This window comes from Drosophila rhopaloa, unplaced genomic scaffold (assembly GCF_018152115.1).
Source record: "Drosophila rhopaloa isolate 14029-0021.01 unplaced genomic scaffold, ASM1815211v1 contig_47, whole genome shotgun sequence".
Classification (NCBI taxonomy): Eukaryota; Metazoa; Arthropoda; class Insecta; order Diptera; family Drosophilidae; genus Drosophila; species Drosophila rhopaloa.
The window spans coordinates 2,476,072-2,494,900 of record NW_025335142.1 but is presented as its reverse complement, the minus strand read 5'-3'; the positions used below and the strand labels follow the sequence as shown (position 1 = coordinate 2,494,900).

General features: G+C 38.9%; 4 protein-coding genes across 7 annotated transcripts; all 4 read left to right on the top strand.

Annotated features, from left to right (window-relative positions):
• The first annotated feature begins 962 nt into the window (after positions 1-962).
• On the top strand, positions 963-18,768 carry LOC108038141. 4 transcript variants are annotated; one of them, XM_017114870.2, is made up of 6 exons: positions 965-1,095; positions 1,158-2,201; positions 13,737-14,471; positions 15,609-16,054; positions 17,191-17,745; positions 17,811-18,768. In XM_017114870.2, exons 2-6 carry the CDS (start codon positions 1,271-1,273, stop codon positions 18,357-18,359), a joined length of 3,216 nt encoding a protein of 1,071 aa, XP_016970359.2. In that variant the 5' UTR covers positions 965-1,095; positions 1,158-1,270; the 3' UTR covers positions 18,360-18,768. The 4 variants fall into 4 exon arrangements, with proteins under 4 accessions (XP_016970361.2, XP_016970359.2, XP_016970358.2 ...); XM_017114869.2 differs by having other exon boundaries at positions 965-2,201; XM_017114871.2 differs by lacking the exons at positions 965-1,095; positions 1,158-2,201 and adding an exon at positions 13,570-13,667.
• On the top strand, positions 3,469-5,302 carry LOC108038143 (hippocampus abundant transcript 1 protein). The gene has a single exon (XM_017114873.2). The coding sequence runs from the start codon at positions 3,489-3,491 to the stop codon at positions 5,280-5,282; it is 1,794 nt and encodes a 597-aa protein (XP_016970362.2). The 5' UTR covers positions 3,469-3,488; the 3' UTR covers positions 5,283-5,302.
• On the top strand, positions 7,242-9,030 carry LOC108038144 (hippocampus abundant transcript 1 protein). The gene has a single exon (XM_044461538.1). It carries the CDS (start codon positions 7,246-7,248, stop codon positions 8,899-8,901), a length of 1,656 nt encoding a protein of 551 aa, XP_044317473.1. The 5' UTR covers positions 7,242-7,245; the 3' UTR covers positions 8,902-9,030.
• On the top strand, positions 9,420-10,798 carry LOC108038145 (hippocampus abundant transcript-like protein 1). The gene has a single exon (XM_017114875.2). It carries the CDS (start codon positions 9,443-9,445, stop codon positions 10,787-10,789), a length of 1,347 nt encoding a protein of 448 aa, XP_016970364.2. The 5' UTR covers positions 9,420-9,442; the 3' UTR covers positions 10,790-10,798.
• Positions 18,769-18,829: the final 61 nt, after the last annotated feature.

Sequence of the window (18,829 nt, the reverse complement as noted above, 5' to 3'; positions counted from 1 at the left end):
CGTGATATATTTGTAATCCTTGCCAAAGCATATTGATAGAGCCTGCTTCAGGAGTTTTCTTTGCTTTTATTTTTGCTATCTATAGGGTCAATATATGATGGTATTTCAGATTATTTAGGATTTGTTTCCTTCCTTCTTAAAAGTTGATGCTTTCTGAGTTAAAAGGTACTCCTTAATAAAGGATTTTGCATTAATCTCTGTATTTAATCAACAATAAATAAAAACATATGATCATAAATATATTGACTAAGTTTAAAGCTTACTAATTAACAGCCAAAAATTAATACAACAGTGGTTACATGAATACATATGTGAATTTAATATTTTTTACAGGGCAATGGCTTTACAAGCTATTGACAACTAACCTGGTATTTGGTAAGAATAAGAATAAGATTTTGGTAACATCTCTATAGTAGGGCCTTCAAAAGTATAACATGTGACTGATGCTCTGAATAAAATTACAAATTAATCGTGGGACATGTACTTCATTACATGAAAAGATTCACTTGGGGATCAAAAATAAACATGTAAATACCATTTTATTATTCAAATATATAATAAATATTAAATAAAGACACGATATTGCCATTTATTTTTTTTTGTCTGAAATAGTTTTTTATTTTTAAGGAAATTTAATTTTAACGCACAATTTTGTGAGCTTAACGGAAAATTAACAGAAGTAATTCATAATTATAAACTCATCGTCTTAACCATTTCTTAGTGCTCCAAATGAAAATAACCTTAAAAACCAATATGCCAAACGCTTTTTTCGAAATCTGCTTTCAAAGTGTAGTAAAAAAGTTTTAATTTTTTTAAAAATAAGAAAAGCTAGAAAATAGTAATGACAATAACTAAGTTGGCAGCACAGGCAATATTTTAGTATTTTTCAGTATCTCTCTTGCATGTGGCAACGCCCCGGCAGCAAAACCAAAACAAATGACATTCCTATCCCGGTCTGGCAACGCCCTGTATAGTCGGCAAGCTTCGCATTTTTTGCTCTCCGTTTTTTCTTCCTTTGCGACCAGGAGCTTTTCTGCAGGCCAGCAGTTTTCCTCGAAACTTACGCCCGTGCAGATTAATGGCCGGAAAATCACAGTACGGAAAATTCGATTTCTCAACTTCTGTGTGTGTGTGTGTTAAGATTTTTAACTTTTCAGCTTGGTTAAACAAAAAAAAAGAAAACAAGCGCGCGCCCGCCTCTCTTTTCGCGTTTTTGTGCGTGTGTGCGTGAGAGTGAGTGAGAGAATTATGGCATAAGTGCATAAAAATTATGATAGCAGAATTCCCACGGTCGCCGACGATTGTGCATAGTGAAAAGCGGAAAGAAAGGAAAATCACCGAGGGGGTAAATTCGCAGAAGGAAAGCCGCAAAGGCGTGAAATCGATCAGAGCGAATTCAGCGTTGTCCTCGGAAATTAAGGCGAATTGTAGTTGGTGGGGACAAGAGAGTGTGCAAGCGGGCATCAGCTGTGACGTTGGCAGAGGCAGCGACTGCGACGCCGGCAGAGACAGAAAGCTTGGCCAAAAGAAAAGGTCAAACAAGCAACAACACCCACCAGAAGGAGGAGCAAAGGGACAAGTAGTGGAAAAAGGAGAAGAACAGCAGAGAGTGCAACAAAAACAACATCAACGAGAGCAGGAGGTCTGTCAAAAAGAGAGAGTAAAGAAGAAGCACCAGCAAAGGGCGAATAAGAAGAAGCATCGCCCAATAAGCGCAAACAAGAAGAAGCACCATCAGCATCTTCTCATACACAGCGAAAAAACAAGCCCTGTCCTATTTTTAGATTATTTACGCCAGTGTACCGCCGTCGAAATTGTCGCTGTCTCCCCAGCCGGCTGTTGTGACGTCCGAGCAGGCTGCAATCACGCTAAAAGTAACAAATACGCCGCTAATTACGGCAATTCGCGACATTTCGAGCATAAAACCAAAATTTATGCTCTATATCGTCACCTGGAGATCGGTGGCCCGCTCGAACAAGTGCAACAGCAACAGCAGCTGAAAGTCGGCCAAATCCAGATCCGGCTGCGCTTCGAGATGCTCTTCGCCGAGCCACCGCCCCCTCCGCCCACTAAGGGCCACACCCCCACCACCCACAGCCATGTCCATGAGTCGGAGGATGTGCAGGATACACATGCGCCACCTGTCGGCGAACAGGTGATGCCGATACTGCAGGATCAGCAAAATGGCGATATTTTGGCAGGTATGAATAACTCTTTACTCAAAAAAAAATTTATAGCCATATTATTACATTTACATTTTATTCATATAAATAACTTAAAAAATTATAACATCCTCCTGGAGACTACCAAAATATTTTTTGAATCAGAAAAATTATTGATGTATGGTTTTTTTTTGCATTATTATAAATTTCTGCTGTATATAATCTAATTTCCATTGGAACATACCTAAGCTTATGCCTTTAAATTCAATCTAAAACAGATTTTAAAAAATGCAAAAGAATTATTTAAAACTTTTTTAAAAGCTCTGTGAGCTTCTAAAATTTTTAATTCATCATGAAAACTAATTTTATTTGTGTCATGCGAAGATACATGATATGTCTAATTTAAAAGAAATGACTGAAATCACTGATTAATTGTATAACGTTTTATTTTCAAAATTTATCATCATAAAAAACTGATTAATAATTTTTTAAATACATATATGTAAATATGCATACACATTTCTTTGAACAATATGTAGTTTATTTTCAGTGAACTTTTTGAAATGCAAATTCAACTGTTAATTTGCAGTTATATTGAAATATAATGTATATAGATACTGCATTTGTGTATTGTTCACATGTGTATACACATTCCAACAATCTTTTAGGGCACTGCACGGAAACATGCAAATTATTTGTTTATAGCTTACCTTTAAAAGGTTAGGCAACTTTCTGAATTTTAGAAATTTAACCATCTTTTCAACCGTGAAAAACAACGAATTATCGTGCAAATTTGAAGACTTTTTTCTTAAATTAATTTGTTGTGAGTGTCAAGAGAGGGCAAAGTTTGGCACTATAATTAGCTTGGATGACTGTTCTTAAATCCTAAGATTTTTTTGCAGATATTTGAATTTAAATATCTGTTGAAAACTTGTTACACAAAGTAAGTTTTCTAATGTAAAAGTAAGTGGATTTGCGTCTCTATCGTAATTCGACAGAATTGTGGTTCTCTAAATACACAGAATTATATTGTACTGTAGATATTGATGAATCAGAATAGAAAATTGTTTTTGGCTTTTGAAACAAATTTAACCCATTGAAGCTTACGGTGCCTAGCTGAAATAAATAACTTTATTTGACAAAATCATAAAGTAAAACGAAATATCGGATTACCTTCGAGAATATTTAAAGAAAAATGTATTCCAGATTAAGATTAAATTTTGTTTCCAGTGGAGCCATACATTTTTTGTTAAAAGGCGTATAAATTAAATTTTAAACTTAAGTTACTAAACTGTCGTCAGCCAGTTCGTGTGTGGAACGCTTTTAATGGCGCAGCTCAAGTTGTTAGGACCCATTGTTAAAATATTGGTCAAGCGCTCTGGAATCGGAGCACCCAGTGTTTGGCATGCAGTGATCGTGACCTTCTTGCACTACTTTGCCTGGGGCCTTCTCACCGTTCCCTTCATGGAAAAACTTTCGAAATCCTTTGGAAATGGCGTGCTCCTTGTAGACGGTTTGGTTTACGGAGTCCGAGGAATAGTTGCCTTTGTGAGCACGCCTGTCATGGGCGCCATATCCGATTTCCGTGGTCGCAAAGTGGTGATGCTCTTAGCGGTAGTGACTACTTACTCCCCGATTCCTTTCATGATGTCAAACAGCTGGTGGTTCTTCGCCTTACTCTCCGTGAGTTCCATCTTTGGCAGCACTTACTCCGCATCTTTGGCCTATGTGGCAGATGTCACCAGTCTGGAGGACCGATCGAAGGGATATGGCATCGTGGCATCCAGTTTTGGTGCCGGCATAGCATTCTCCCCACTGTTGGGTAACTTTCTGATGCATTCCTTTGGACCCGCACCAGTTATTCTGATTGCATCCATTACTGGCTTGCTTAATATTTTGTTTATTATTTTTGGAGTGCCAGAGAGTTTGGTTTTCAAAGAAATGAGCCTTGTGTTAGAGGAGACTTACGATAACCAAATGCTTATTAGGGAAAATTGGTGCCAGAGAATGGAAGATCGGGAGGAGGAGGACTTAAACATAGAGCAAAGAACAATCATTAATTTCAAAGAAACGGAAACCATGTTGAAAGAAAAAGGAAATTATCATATCGTAAACCCAAAAGTAAAGGAGAGATTAGATAACGGTATATCTAAAAACAAACTGGAGAAACCCATCCTTGATCTGCAGGATATTTCTGAAGAAGAGCCGACCCTTAAAAAAGTTAACACTAAACATATCCAAAACTTAAACAATAACGGGACAACCTTATGGTATAAGAATGAACTTATACCAGAGGTGGCTGAAAAGGAAACTAAACTCACAAAAAAAGGGGAAAACGATAACGGTAACAGCAGATCTCATCTCTGGGCAGTATTACGCGAAAGTCGAAAAGATAAAAACATGTTAGTGGTATTTCTCATATCATTCCTAACATGTTGGCCCTTCGCGGGCGTCGATTCCACTGCTCCGCTCTACCTTAAAACCAATATGGGATTCGAGTACGAAGAGGTGTCCTTGATGCTGGGACTGCTATCTGTGCTAGGCATCACCTCGAACCTCCTGTTGGGGTATCTTGTGAGCCTAGTGGGTCCCAAGTGGTCGATCCAATTCGGCTTAATTTGCCTGCTGTCGCAGCTGCTGTTGCTCGGATATGGAACCCAACATTGGATGTTCTGGCTAGCCAGCATAATGGCTGCCTTGGCCACCATTATCCCAGCTGCTAACAATTCACTGGCTTCGATTTACGCCAGTCCTAAGAATCAGGGTGCTGTACTTGGCATTATCTCTGGGATAGAGTGTTTAAGCGAGGGATTGGGACCCGCCATGTTTGGACTAATATTCTACTTTTTTCAGGATGATTTAAAGATTGCTCAAAAAGTAAAGTCACCGATTCCCCTGCCCTTTATCGTAGGTGCCATTATGGTCTTTGTGGCAATCATCTTGACCAGTTTAATACAAAATGAGACTTGTGAAAAGAGACAAAAGCTCTACAAGGTGGCGAAAGATGAAAATGAACTGGAACCACTGACGAAAACAATAAACAAAGTTGGAAAGGAAAATGCTGGTTATACGAAATTAGTGTTTTATGACTACGATTCGGAATGTAATGGTTTAAAATAAAAATAAAATGCTTAAAGATACTTTTTATACCCTTGCAGAGGGTATTATAATTTTGGTCAAAAGTGTGCAACGCAGTGAAGGAGACATCTCCGACCCTATAAAGTATATATATTCTTGATCAGGATCACCTCCTGAGTTGATATAGCCATGTCCGTCTGTCCGTCTGTCTGTTTCTACGCAAACTAGTCTCTCAGTTTTAAAGATATCGAACTGAAACTTTGCACACACCCTTCTTTCCTTTGCACGCAGTATATATGTCGGAACGGCCGGGATCGGACGACTATATCCTATAGCTGCCATATAACTGATTGATCGGAAATGCCATAACTTTGGTGTTTGTAAAGTTAGGAAGCTGGGATTTCCTATGGGTTTTATATTTGGCTAATCAATCCGACCTACCAAATTTCATAAGGATCGGCCGACTATATCCTATAGCTGCCATATAACTGATTGATCGGAAATGCCATAACTTTGGTGTTTTTAAAGTTGGGATGTTGGGATTTGTTATGAGTATTAAGAATGCATCATATGAATAATTTTGGAGAATATAATTTACAGAGTATTCTGCAAGGGTATATCAACTTCGGCTCCGCCCAAAGTTAGCTTTCCTTTCTTGTTAAAATTAAAACCATAATTAGACGTCAATTATCCGTAAATTATTTGAAACAATATTATTATATATATTATTTAAATATTATAGAATTACGGTTTTAATTAAATTAGCTGCCATAGAAGCGATGGCAAAATGCAGCGCAAAATCGATATAGCTAACTTCATTGTTTTTAGTAATATAGGCATAGAAATGGAAATGTAGTCGACTTGTAATAACTGCAAGGGTATATAAACTTCGGCTTGCCGAAGTTTGCTTCCTTTCTTGTTTTCCAATACATTTGGATAAATAAAGTGATAAATATCAGCTTTCCCTTTAAATTATCTTAATTAGCTACGCTCAAAGACCATATAAAAATAGTTTCAGTCAAACTTTGCCTGCTTTCTCAAATATGTATTCCCTTTGTAAAGATGGGTCTTAATAAACTACTCGTAACTCTCGCCTCTATTTCGGGTATTGGAAGCCGGGTGTTACCCTTTGAAGAAAAGTATTTAAAGAGTATCGGACATTGCTAAAAAATATATATACCATATATATAGATCTCTATACTTTTGAATATATTACGATATTACGACCGCCTTTGGTTTAAGCAAATTAAACTGTTTATTCGTAGTCATACTCAGACTATTTGTGTACATACATTTAAAAATATTTTAGGGCATTGCACGGAAATGTGCAAATTATTTGTTTATTGCAAATTGCCGAACATTTTTTGAATTTCATCCATAGTTGTAGTCTTTACAATAAAGAAAAAACTTAGAATTAAGAATTACCGGGAAAATTTTAAATATTTTATATATGTATTAAAACAATTATTTCATAAAAAAATATTTACAAAGTAAAAAATTAAACATTTTTTAAAAAAAATTGTTTTCCAAACATTTCTGAATTTTATGTCTGTTTTCTAGATTAATTGTTTATATTTATTCCAAGTGTCAAGAGGGGGAAATGCTTGGCTCTATTATTAACTTAGATAACATTTGTTAAAGGAGATTTTCTTGAAAATTTTTAAAAATATCACATAAAAAATGTATGTTCAAAACTTGTAATTAAAGTAAGTTTTCTAATTTGAAATATTGTGTGCATTTGCATATCGTTTGAAAGTTAGATATGTAGATATTGAAGAATCAGAATTAAAAATGGTTTTTGTATTTGAAAACAAATTTAACCCATTGAATCTGAGTCAGTTTAATATTTGTTGCTCAAGCTGAAAAAGAAAACCCTATTTGACAAAGTGATTAAGTTGAAATCAATTTTTTTTCAGTGCAATAACATCTTTTGTTAAAACACTAGACTGTATAAATTGAATTTAAAACTGTAGTTACTAAACTGTCGTTAGCCAAAACGCTTTTAATGGCGCATCCCAAGTTGTTAGGACCCCTTGTTAAAATATTGGTCAAGCGCTCTGGAATCGGAGCACCCAGTGTTTGGCATGCAGTGATCGTGACCTTCTTGCACTACTTTTCCTGGGCCCTTCTTACCATTCCCTACATGGAAATACTTTCGAAATACTTTGGAAATGGCGTTCTCCTCGTCGACGGTTTGGTTTATGGAGTCCGAGGAATAGTTTCCTTTGTGAGCACGCCTGTCATGGGCGCCATATCCGATTTCCGTGGTCGCAAAGTGGTGATGCTCTTGGCGGTAGTGACTACTTACTCACCGATTCCTTTCATGATGTCAAACTACTGGTGGTTCCTCGCTTTACTCTCCGTGAGCTCTATCTTCGGAAGCACTTACTCCTCAGCTTTGGCATATGTGGCGGATGTCACCAGCCAAGAGGACCGATCGAAGGGATATGGCATCGTGGCAGCCAGTTTTGGTGCCGGCATAGCATTCTCCCCACTGTTGGGCAACATTTTGATGAATTCTTTCGGACCCGCAGCAGTTATTCTGATTGCAAGCATTACTGGCTTACTGAATATTTTGTTTATCATTTTTGGAGTGCCAGAGAGTTTGGTATTAAAAGAAATGAGCGTTGTGTTGGAGGAGACGAATGATAACAAAATGGTCATGGAAAGTTCGTGCCAGATAACAAAAGAGGAGGAAGACTTAAACCTGGAGGAGGAAACAGTTATAAATCCTAAAGAAAAGAAAACGATGCTAAATGGGCAAACAGATAACCATGTCGTAAACCACAAATTAAAGGAACAAATAGAAGCCGGTATTTTTAAACTGGAGAAACCGATCCTAAAGATGCAGGATATTTCTGAAGAAGAGCAGACCCTTCAAACCGTTACCACTAAACAAACCCAATATTCAAACAATAATGGGAAAACCGTAGAGGATAAGAATGAACTGATACTAGAGGTGACTAAAAAGGATACTAAACTTACGGAAAAGGGGGAAAACGATAACGATAACAGCAGATCTCATCTCTGGGCAGTACTACGCCAAAGCCGTAAAGATAAAAACCTGTTAGTGGTATTTATCATATCATTTCTATCAATTTGGCCCTTTGCGGCCGTAGATTCCACAGCTCCTCTCTACCTTAAAACCAATATGGGATTCGATTACGAAGAGGTGTCCTTGATGCTGGGACTGCTATCTGTGCTAGGAATCACCTCGAATCTCCTGTTAGGGTATCTTGTGAGCGCAGTGGGTGCTCAGTGGTCGATCCGACTTGGCTTAATTTGCCAGCTGTCGCAGCTGCTGTTGCTCGGATTTGGAACCCAACATTGGATGTTCTGGCTGGGCAGCGTAATGGCTGCCATGGCCACCATTATCCAAGCAGCCAACAATTCACTGGCTTCGATTTACGCCAGTCCTGAGAATCAGGGCGCTGTCATTGGCATTATCGCTGGGATCGAGTGTTTAAGCGAGGGCTTGGGACCCGCCATGTTTGGACTAATGTTCTACCTTTTTCAGGATAATTCAAAGATTGATCAATCAGTAAACCAACCAATCCCATTGCCCTTTGTCGTAGGTGCCGTTGGGGTCTTTGTGGCCATTATTCTGACCAGTTTTTTAAAAAAGCAGACTATTGAAAAGACGCAAATAAAGACGAAATAAGTGTTTAATGACTACCACGATTCAGAATGTAAATGTAGTTCTTGTTAAAATGCATAAAATTAAGTAAAACGTGTAATAAGTTTGCAACGCAGCTTTCAAAATTAAAATTGATAACTGATAATTACGAAATATTGAATTTTTTTTTTAAATTTTAGTTGGGGCTGTTATGTTCAAATAAATCTAAAAATTCCCATAAATTTTAAAAAGAATTGAAACTCTTTTCTATAAAGGATAATTTAATTTACCAATACTGAAGGAAGGCAAATTAAATAGTACAACATTTATTTAAAACTTTATTTTATTTGATATTTGAAGATTCTGGAGACCTAAAATGTTTACAAGAAGTGGTCCAGTTCTGCGACTAATATTGAATTAGGTTTTTTCAATATTTTCGGACTAAGTTAAGCGATAAATATCGATACCCCCCTTAAATATATTAGCAGCGCTAAAAGACCATAAAATTGTAATTTCAGTTATATATTTACTGCTTTCTCAAACGGTGGTTTAGTGTGCTTTTTAGTTGTTTGCCCATCATACATATATGGCTAAGTTTGGCCTGAAAAAACTACTTGTAACTCTCGCCTCTATTTCGGGGATCGGAAAGCCGGGTGTTACACACATTCTGGTCGTGGTTTTCTTGGAGTATTTCGCCTGGGGCCTGCTGACAATGCCCATGATAGCCACTCTGAAGGAAACCTTCCCAGATCACACATTCCTGATGAACGGTTTGGTGATGGGAGTCAAGGGAATACTCTCGTTTTTATCAGCCCCTCTGATCGGAGCATTATCGGATATCTATGGCCGGAAGTTGCTGCTGCTGATCACAGTGATCTTCACTTGCCTTCCGATCCCCATGATGACGATCGACACTTGGTGGTTCTTTGCGATTAGCGCGATAAGCGGAATTCTGGGAGTAAGCTTCTCGGTTGTCTTTGCCTATGTGGCGGATGTCACGACAAAGGAAGAGCGGACCAGATCTTATGGATTCGTATCGGCCACATTTGCCGCCAGTTTGGTGATTGCGCCGGCTTTGGGCAATCTCATAATGGAACTTTACGGAATCAATACTGTGGTGTTCATAGCCACGCTTGTATCCACCACGAATGTGATGTTTGTGCTGCTTGCTGTTCCAGAAAGTTTGCCCAGAAAAGTAAGATCCACTGGACTGAGCTGGAAACAAGCGGATCCGTTTTTAGCCCTCCTAGGGGTGTGTTCAGATCCCAATATCCTGCTTCTGTGCATCGTGGTCTTTATGTTTCTGCTTCCCGAAGCTGGTGAATATTCCAGTGTACCAGCTTACCTTAAATTAACCATGGGATTTGACTTCGTGGAACTGTCTATGCTGGTGGCTTTTATGGCCATTTTGAGCATATCTGTGAACGTGACCTTGGGATCTATTGTGAAGACTATAGGTGCCAAAAGATCGATATTATTGGGCCTGTTGTTGGAACTGCTGCAACTAATACTGTATGCCGTTGGAGATGAAAAGTGGCAAATGTGGTTGGCTGGAAACGTGGCTGCCTTGAGTTCCATTACTTTTCCGGCCGTGAGCGCCTATGTTTCCCTTTATACGGATGGTGAAAGTCAGGGAGCAGTTCAAGGTATGATCACGGGAATGTCTGGATTGTGTAATGGACTTGGACCCGCTATATTTGGGATCGTATTCTACCTATCTGACATGGACTTGAGCGAGGATCGGGTTCTGATAAGGAGTGTAAATGGAGATCGAACTGTTGCCGGCCCCTTTATGTTTGGAGCTATCTCTGTGTTTATTGGCATACTACTAGCTTCATATATTCCAGATGAAAAGACCGCACGGGGCAAGAAAGAGGAATTTTCTGCCTTGAAATATATAATCGAAATGGACGAAGGGGTGGCAAAATCTTGACTTTTAGTTAAATTTATTAAAAATAAATATATAAAATTCTAAAGATTTTATTTTAAAACTCTAAAGCATATTACATTTTTTAAAATTTATTTTCATGATATTTGTTTAGGCACAAATGAATGCAAACGGTGTAATGTTACGAAATGTATAAAAAATCATTTAGAAAACAATTAAAATAAAATCCGCATAAAAAATATCTTATTCTGATCCTTTTTTAAAAATGTGGTAAGAAAGTGTTCGACAGTATCAAGTTCAATTTTCAGTCTTTTCTTATGTAATTTTTTGATTTAATGGGTTAAAGTATAGACGCTGTGTCGTCTGTTTGCGTCATTTAATCAGCCACTTTTCCGCAGCCTCTCAGTCGACGACCGCGTCTGTTTATTTTGGTTTTTGTTTTTATTTTTCTTGGCATTTTCCTCCTATTTATTTATACATTTTGATTTTGCTCTTTTATTTTGATGGCACAAAATTCACGACAGTTTGTTGACTCTTACGTAAGAGTCTGTGGTTTTGTTTGTTTTTCTCATCAACAAAATCTCCCAATCAGTAGCAAACAAAATTTGCCAAAAGATAATTTATTAACAACAATTGCAGGATTCCAAAAATAGACCAAGCTCCCCTAAAGTCCCATGTTGCCCAATCATTTGGCAAACGTATATCTGTTCATGTTTGGCAGATGTATTCTCTTATTCTTTTGTTGGGTTTTGTTCAAACACAGTCACCGCCGAAAACTTTCCATTTGAAAAAGCAAATCCCAATAAATATGTACATAAAGCCCCGACGAATGAGAGTCGTAAAAATCAGAAAATAGTGTGATTATACCGAAACACGTGCAGGCAAAATCGACTCATTCTCACCATATTTTCAGTTCCCTGAGAGAATGCTCTCACTCACTGGTGAGAATGAGTCTCACTGGCGTCGTAAGAGTAAATATTATTTAACCGATATCCAGGGGCGGATTAATTAAAGCCAAGGTACCGGAAAGGGATTAAATTAGGAGGTATTAAAAGGCTTTCAATGAAAAGAGAAAATTTAAGACAAAATTCATACAATTTTACCACCATTCAAAAACATTTGAATTATTATTACGTTGTTGACATTGGTTAATCCAAATATTTCATCAAAAAAATAATTTAAAAATTGATTTTTGATATTATGTGTATTATTTATTGTAGATTGTTACACCCCTTTAAATTAATTTGCTCCTGGGACCAATTTTCAGATACGCATAACTTGTATCTCACTATGTGTTTCCAGGCTCACTGATTATGTTGTTTTGGTTTTGTATCTTGTTTTTGTGGAATGCTTTTTTCTTTTTCAGCCTTTGTCAAATGTGCCTGGGTGTTCTGGCATTGGCCTTCAATTTCAATTCTTTGCCGAGACCAGAGGTCTGCCAATGTTATCACCCAGTCGTATTAATATCTTTCTGTATGTACATATGTATGTGCATATGAAATATTTGTTCCGCCGAATCCGCCAAACATACCAACTTGCATATGTACATAAAACGCGAAACTATTCCGTGATTCAAGAGCGAATTGCTGACAACACTTTCCATGATACTTTGTTGCTACACAGGGAGAAATATTGGGGTGGTACGGGGTCGAAATCGATAAGCCTTCCCTTAATAGGATGTTTTCGTCCCCCATCTCTCTTTTTCGCTATTTCACTTTACGCTAATGCGATGCGAATTTCTATGGGTTTTAATTAGCGTTACGAATGTCTGATGGAAAGCGAGTACAAAGGGAATCTTAAGTTTCAGAAGCCTAGACCCATACTAACTAATCCTACAGTTGCTACTGTACCAAATTCCACCTCTGAAACGCAAAATTATGTCATTGAACTGGCATCAGGCGTCTCTTATCAATTATCTTGGAGCCAATCGGAATTTGAGCGTGTTACCAGGCGAAGAAAACGGAAATAATTTCCCCGCTGACCGATAACACTTTGACCTTTTGCAATAGACGATTTTGATTTAAAAATGCCCTCGAATCTATTGCAAATTTAATTTCCTCCTGCCACTGAACTTTGCCAATGTCAGACGAATTTGTGCAAAAAAAAAATTGGGTCTGGTTTTGTTTTTGCTTATGCTAAAAGAGAAATAACAAATAGTGAGAGTGGCTTTTTTCTAATTTTGATACCCTTTATCAGACCTGTCTGGAATATGATTTCTTCCAAAAAACCCATGCTGAGATACGATTTAGTTATGCGATCTAATAACTTAAATTTTCATGGAATATTCCGTTTGTAGAGTTTATATCATTAAAATACATGTGTAGATCTGTATAGCTAGCAACAACAAAATTAAACAACATATAATTTAAAATGACGCGTATAGCTAATATTAGGCAAACCAAATTATACATTTATCTTATTTTAAAAGCCTTGGTTATTTAATTCCATTAAATAGAGAACATTTTAATTTGTAATGTCTCAATAAAAAATAGGATTAAAAAAAAATTTATTAGTACTAGTAGATTTTCGACAGAATATTGTAAATACATTTTTATGCAATTTCAAATCAATAAAGTTGGGTTTCTGGTTATTAATTTAATATACCATTAATAACTATGATATAAATATGAATATCCACACGAAATTGAAACTGAATTGAAAGCTATGTTAGGGTACCTAGAGTGCTCTAGCCGCTCCGAAAACCGATTTCCATGTGATAGAGCGATAGCGCGAACACGTGAGAGAGCGAGAGAAGTGTGGGACAAAGCATAGAACGCGATTAGTGGCGTTCCTTTTTCTTTGCTTTCGTATTCGTACTTCTCTTTCTGCCGGCTTTTTCGGAATCTCCCATGCATATAGGCCCTCATTTCGAAAGCCCACGTCGTGGAGATCGGATCGCATTAATTCCCCAACTTAAAAACCTGTAAATTCAAAGACATGTCCCGTTACTTAATATATAAACTAACGCCTAGAATATTTTTCCTCATTACAGGCACAACCAGCAACGTTGAGCTAATGGAGGCCATGAAGAAATTGGATGCAGATCTGGTGGCTCTTTTTGCCACGGCCGCCTCTGCCGAGCCGCTAATGCAGAAACATCAGAAGGTCCTGTGGCCGGAATCCGAGTCGGAGCAAATTGCCCAAGACTCGGAAGATGAGCTGGTAATCACGCCCGAGATATTCCGCAGCTGCAACGCGTTGCAACTCCATTTGGAGGCTCTAACCTTGCAGCCGGAGGGAACTCAACGCATGGAACTGGTTCAGAACGAGGTGCGACCCATTTTCACCGTGGAGTGCCAACTTTCTGGAGATTTGGTACGGAAGGTGCCGCGCTATCCGATGTTCCACATCATGCAGTTCGAGTCGGAGAAGTTCCAGAGCCTGACGCAGTGCACCAGGTTCGGGCAGACGGCTCAGCGGCAGGTGGATATGGAGGATAAGAGCCTGGAGGACCAGGACCAGAGTGCTGGACATGTGGACATTACGGTTTGGTGGCGTGAGCCGGGCACCTGCCTCAACGAAATGCTCGGCATGGGGCGCCTGGAACTCCGGGAGCTCTACAGGGCATCGCTGCTCGAGCAGTGCAAGTGCGTTGCCATCAAGCGCCGCGATGTCCATCTGGGCAGCGTCTATGTGAAGGTCAGTCTGCTGCAGAGCTTGAATGGAAACCCGGAGCAGCAGCAACAGCAACAGGGTCAAAAGAACGAAAGTGGAAACAAGGCCGCAGGTGAATATATATGACTAATGTCGTGTGGTTGCCAATCGCAAGAACCACTGATTCTTGGGCTCCCAAATCGAATACAACTGATACAAGCTGAACCACACGACTACAACCACAACTTTCACCACGACCAACAACAAAACCAATACCAAATCCACACGAGCCGCCCACAACCACGCCCACGCCTCCTGCACTTACTCCATATATTATTGATTGCCGTTATCCAAGTGCTGCCCATCATTCTGTCAATAAATACTTTTCATTTTCAAAAAACAAAGCAAAACAAAACAAATAACAACCAACAAAATCAAAAACAACAATTTTTTTCGTGTTTTATGTTTTTTATCCCAGCTATATTTTTAAACATGTATTTTGTTTTCCAACAGCTTGTTTGTGATTATGGGACACAGTGGGTTGATCAAATTTTTGAAACCCTTTGTTAGTTAGCTAAATAAGTAATAAGTATTAGAAAAACTTTTACTCCATAGTACATATGCAAATACCCCAGAAAGGTTTTTAAAAACAAATTGAAAATAGGGATACGTTTTAGGTACTTAAATTTCAAAGCAATTTAAAATGTAGTTGAGCATTAATTTTTTTAAATATTTATTTCTTAGTTTCAAGGCTTTAAAAAAAAGTCCATATTTAGAAAATAAATAAACAAGTTTTCTGAGTTTAAATTTTAAGTTTTTTGTATCCAAATTTTTTCTTTGGCTCTTATAATTTTAATCACACTTTGCCCACTGTGTCCACCGCTTATGATGCTTATAATGCGTCAATTATCGGGCCGATTTAAGATCTAGTGGGGATATTTTTAGCCCACTCGATTCCAGTGATCGGCCAAGTTTTCAGTTGTCCGCTTCTTGAGTACGTGCTATAACCGATTCAACCCGGTTTCACCCGCTTGTTGGGGCAATCTTTCGTTACGCTTGATTCGATTTTTGGATCCGATCGTCTGTCGTCAAGGCGATAAGGCCCCGGATCGAAGATCGCTGCTGATTTCGTTCTTGTTTGACTCACAGCTTGAGGGTTCAAGGTCTACTTGAGAAGCTTGAACTGTGATTAATACAGCCTAGCATGTGCCTTACTATCTGCCGTCGACTAAATAACTAATCCTCTCTTGCGTGCTTAAATATTTTTCAGTTAACTGCAACTCAAAGGCCGTCTTAACGCCCTCTCAACCGCCGCCCCCGCTACCCCCTCCTCCCAAAGCCAACAACAACAACAGGGCCATCTTGGACTGTGTCAATTTCATGGCGGAGACCAATAAAGTACGTCTCCTGAGGGGCTATTTGTATGCCGGAGAGCTGCGTCAATTAACGGCGGAGAATCAATCGGCCTGCCAGGAACTATCGCTTCAGCCCTTCTGGCAAACGCAGCCACTGCTGGTGAAGATCGGCGATGGGGGATCTTTTGAGCTGCAGGAGCAGTTTGCCATCATCAACGATGAGCGATTTCTGCAGAGTGTCGAACGTCAGCAACTGCTTCTGGAACTGCGTCCTCTAAGTGGTCTGGTCCGGCTGCCGCTGCACCAGTTCTTCATCGCCTACAGAGATGCCAGCATCACCAATCATTTGTGCAAGGGAAAGGTGCGAGTGGGTTACTTCAAATTTGGGGTGCCTAACCAGTAACTTATAAAATGCGATCCTAAGATGATAAAATCTATTACAGCTGACAACTAGTTTTAATCAAATCGACTGATCCAGAAATATTATTCTTCGGTAAGCCGAAGTTTATATACCCTTGCAGTTATTACAATACGACTACATTTCGATTTATGTGCCTATATTTTTAAAAGCAATGAAGCTACATATGTCGATTTTGTGCTGCATTTTGCCATCGCTTCTATGGCAGCTATATGATATTGTTGTCCGATTTTAATTTAATTAAAACCGTAATTTCATAATATTTAAATATTACCAAATCCCAAAGAACAACAAAAAAAATTAAAAACAACAGTTATAATTTTTAAACAAAATTTTCCGATTGTTCCTATGGGAGCTATATGATATAGTTGCCTGATCCGGCTCGTTTCGACTTATATACTACCTGCAATAGAAAGACAACTTTTGGGAAAGTTTCAAGCTTTAAAACTGAGGGACTAGTTTGCGTAGAAACGGACGGACGGACAGACGGACATGGCTAGATCGACTCTCCTGGTGATGCTGATCAAGAATATATATACTTTACTTTAGGGTCGGAAATGTCTCCTTCACTGCGTTGCAAACTTTTGACTGAAATTATAATACCCTCTGCAAGGGTATAAAAATCAAGTTAACTAACCCATATCTAATTATAACTTTTGAGAACAATCTTTTTTTTGATTTTATATTCCAAAACTTATTTTGTTTACTTAATAAGCTGATCTAAATTAAATTTAATATTAAGCAGAATATTATTCTAAATTAAATTGTCTATATTTCGAAATTTTTTCCGAGTTATTGAAGCATAATTTTCTATTAATGTATACTTTCTATTTATAAATAATTCAAGTTCAATGTCAAAATTTTTATTAAACTAGCAGATGAAAATTATCAAATTTAAAATCGGAATAAAACTGAATATTTCTGGTTTTTGAAATTCAATAATTTGCAATAGGACTGATTATTTTTTATCAATGTGGAAGAACAGCTTAAGTTTGGTTTGTTTTAGTTTAAACTAAATTTGCTTTCTTTTATAATTTCTTAAATCTATCACTAAATTGTTTTTTTTATATATTTTTCAGTTACCAGTTATTTCTATCGATGGTTGGGCACCCATTGTCAGCAGTGAGACCCAATCGCCTTTGGGGGAGCTCAAGGTGCTCCTGGCCATCGGCAGTGAATCCCAGATTGCCCAACTGAAGCAGCAGCGCGGCTTCGACCAGGACAACAATCAAGTGTCGGCTCCAAATAGCACCACAGATTTACTAGATATGCTCCAAAATGCCATCACTGCTCCCGCACCAAGTAGCTCAACTCCCGCAATGCCGCCGCCCCCTGCTCCTCCAGCGCCCAGTAACTTCAGCTTTCAACTGCGCATCGTAGGCGCTGCTGGATTGCCCCTAAACCCCGGCTATGGTAAATCAAAGAAGCAGGCAAAACGCCAGTCGGCCGCCAAGCGATTCCCACCCAACGAAGCGCCCAACACCTATGTGACCTTCCAGGCCGTCAACTGCAACAGTCAGACGTACAAGTCACACGAGGGATTGGTCTATGCCACGCCCATTGTGCCGAGGTCCACGAAGCCTCAGTGGCTCAGCAAGTTCCGGGTGGAAGTGAGTCGCGATTACCGCAGCAATGTAAGAATATTTGGATGCCCGTTCATTGAAAACTCAAGCTAATATTAATTATTTTTTCGTTGTAGCCCCAGAAGCTCTTCATCTTGAAGCTATGGAAGAAGGCGATTGTCAGCCCAAACGGCATCACTGAGCCGTCTCCCCACGAAGATGCCATTATAGGGTTCGCTGCCCTCAATCTCAACCAGAAGCAACCGGGCGGAGGTTTTCCCAGCGGATGGCACAACATAGTGGACTTTAATGGACGCGTGACCGGAGGAATAGAGGCGCATGTGGAGCCCACACCGCCCAGTGTGGATACCGTGATTGATCAGTTTGAAAGGTCAATGGAACTCGGCCATTTGCAGTTGGGCCAAGCCATCAAGCGAAAGTACACGGAGCTGGAGGAGATCTCGCAGAGGTTGCGATCCCGTTTGGTGGATGTGACAGGGGAAACGCTAAAGTTTCCAGAATTCGATGTGGATAGTGCATTGGACAGTTGGCAGCAGGATGGAGATGATGATGATTTGGCGGAGGATTTCGAACGCGCTCTGCGCACTCCCACGCCCCCCGGCTCACCAAGCCCCTCCACCAGCTCCGCCGCACAAAATCCCAGAAATGCAAACGGCCAGGAATAGCCCAGGGCCAAAAGTCAGTTAAGCGTGTTTTTTCCTCTCTCCGCATCTCGATGTCGTCTCTGATATTGGCTCAAACGGTAGCTATAGTTAACCACCTAGTTGTAGACTATAATATAATACACGGATCTTGATCTGATATTATGCTGTACTTAAATTGGCATCCCAATTTTGCCTCGATTCACCGTCTTATGGCTGTCTATATAGCATAAAATCAAAGCTAACAACGATCACCCAGCGATCGTTCCATTGAGTTAAAAATTATCGATTGAATATTGTTTTAAGTCATAAGAGGATTTTCCCCTGCAACCACACGGAATATGTATTAGTTTCGGAACTGTGTTAATCACCTAAGTATTTAGACACTATTACTTAATAAAATTTAAATAAAAACAAAAATGCTAAAGCTAAATAAATGTGTTGGCTGTTGGTCCTAGGAAATATTTGTTTGATAAACTTGATTGTTTTACAAA

Bases quoted from the DNA above. Each gene is read 5' to 3' on its own strand.
- LOC108038141 (XM_017114870.2), top strand. From the start codon at position 1,271: ATGATAGCAGAATTCCCACGGTCGCCGACGATTGTGCATAGTGAAAAG. The intron at 2,202-13,736 runs GTATGAATAACT...TCCTCATTACAG, and splicing joins AAATGGCGATATTTTGGCAG to GCACAACCAGCAACGTTGAG. The intron at 14,472-15,608 runs GTGAATATATAT...AATATTTTTCAG, and splicing joins AAGTGGAAACAAGGCCGCAG to TTAACTGCAACTCAAAGGCC.
- LOC108038143 (XM_017114873.2), top strand. From the start codon at position 3,489: ATGGCGCAGCTCAAGTTGTTAGGACCCATTGTTAAAATATTGGTCAAG.
- LOC108038144 (XM_044461538.1), top strand. From the start codon at position 7,246: ATGGCGCATCCCAAGTTGTTAGGACCCCTTGTTAAAATATTGGTCAAG.
- LOC108038145 (XM_017114875.2), top strand. From the start codon at position 9,443: ATGGCTAAGTTTGGCCTGAAAAAACTACTTGTAACTCTCGCCTCTATT.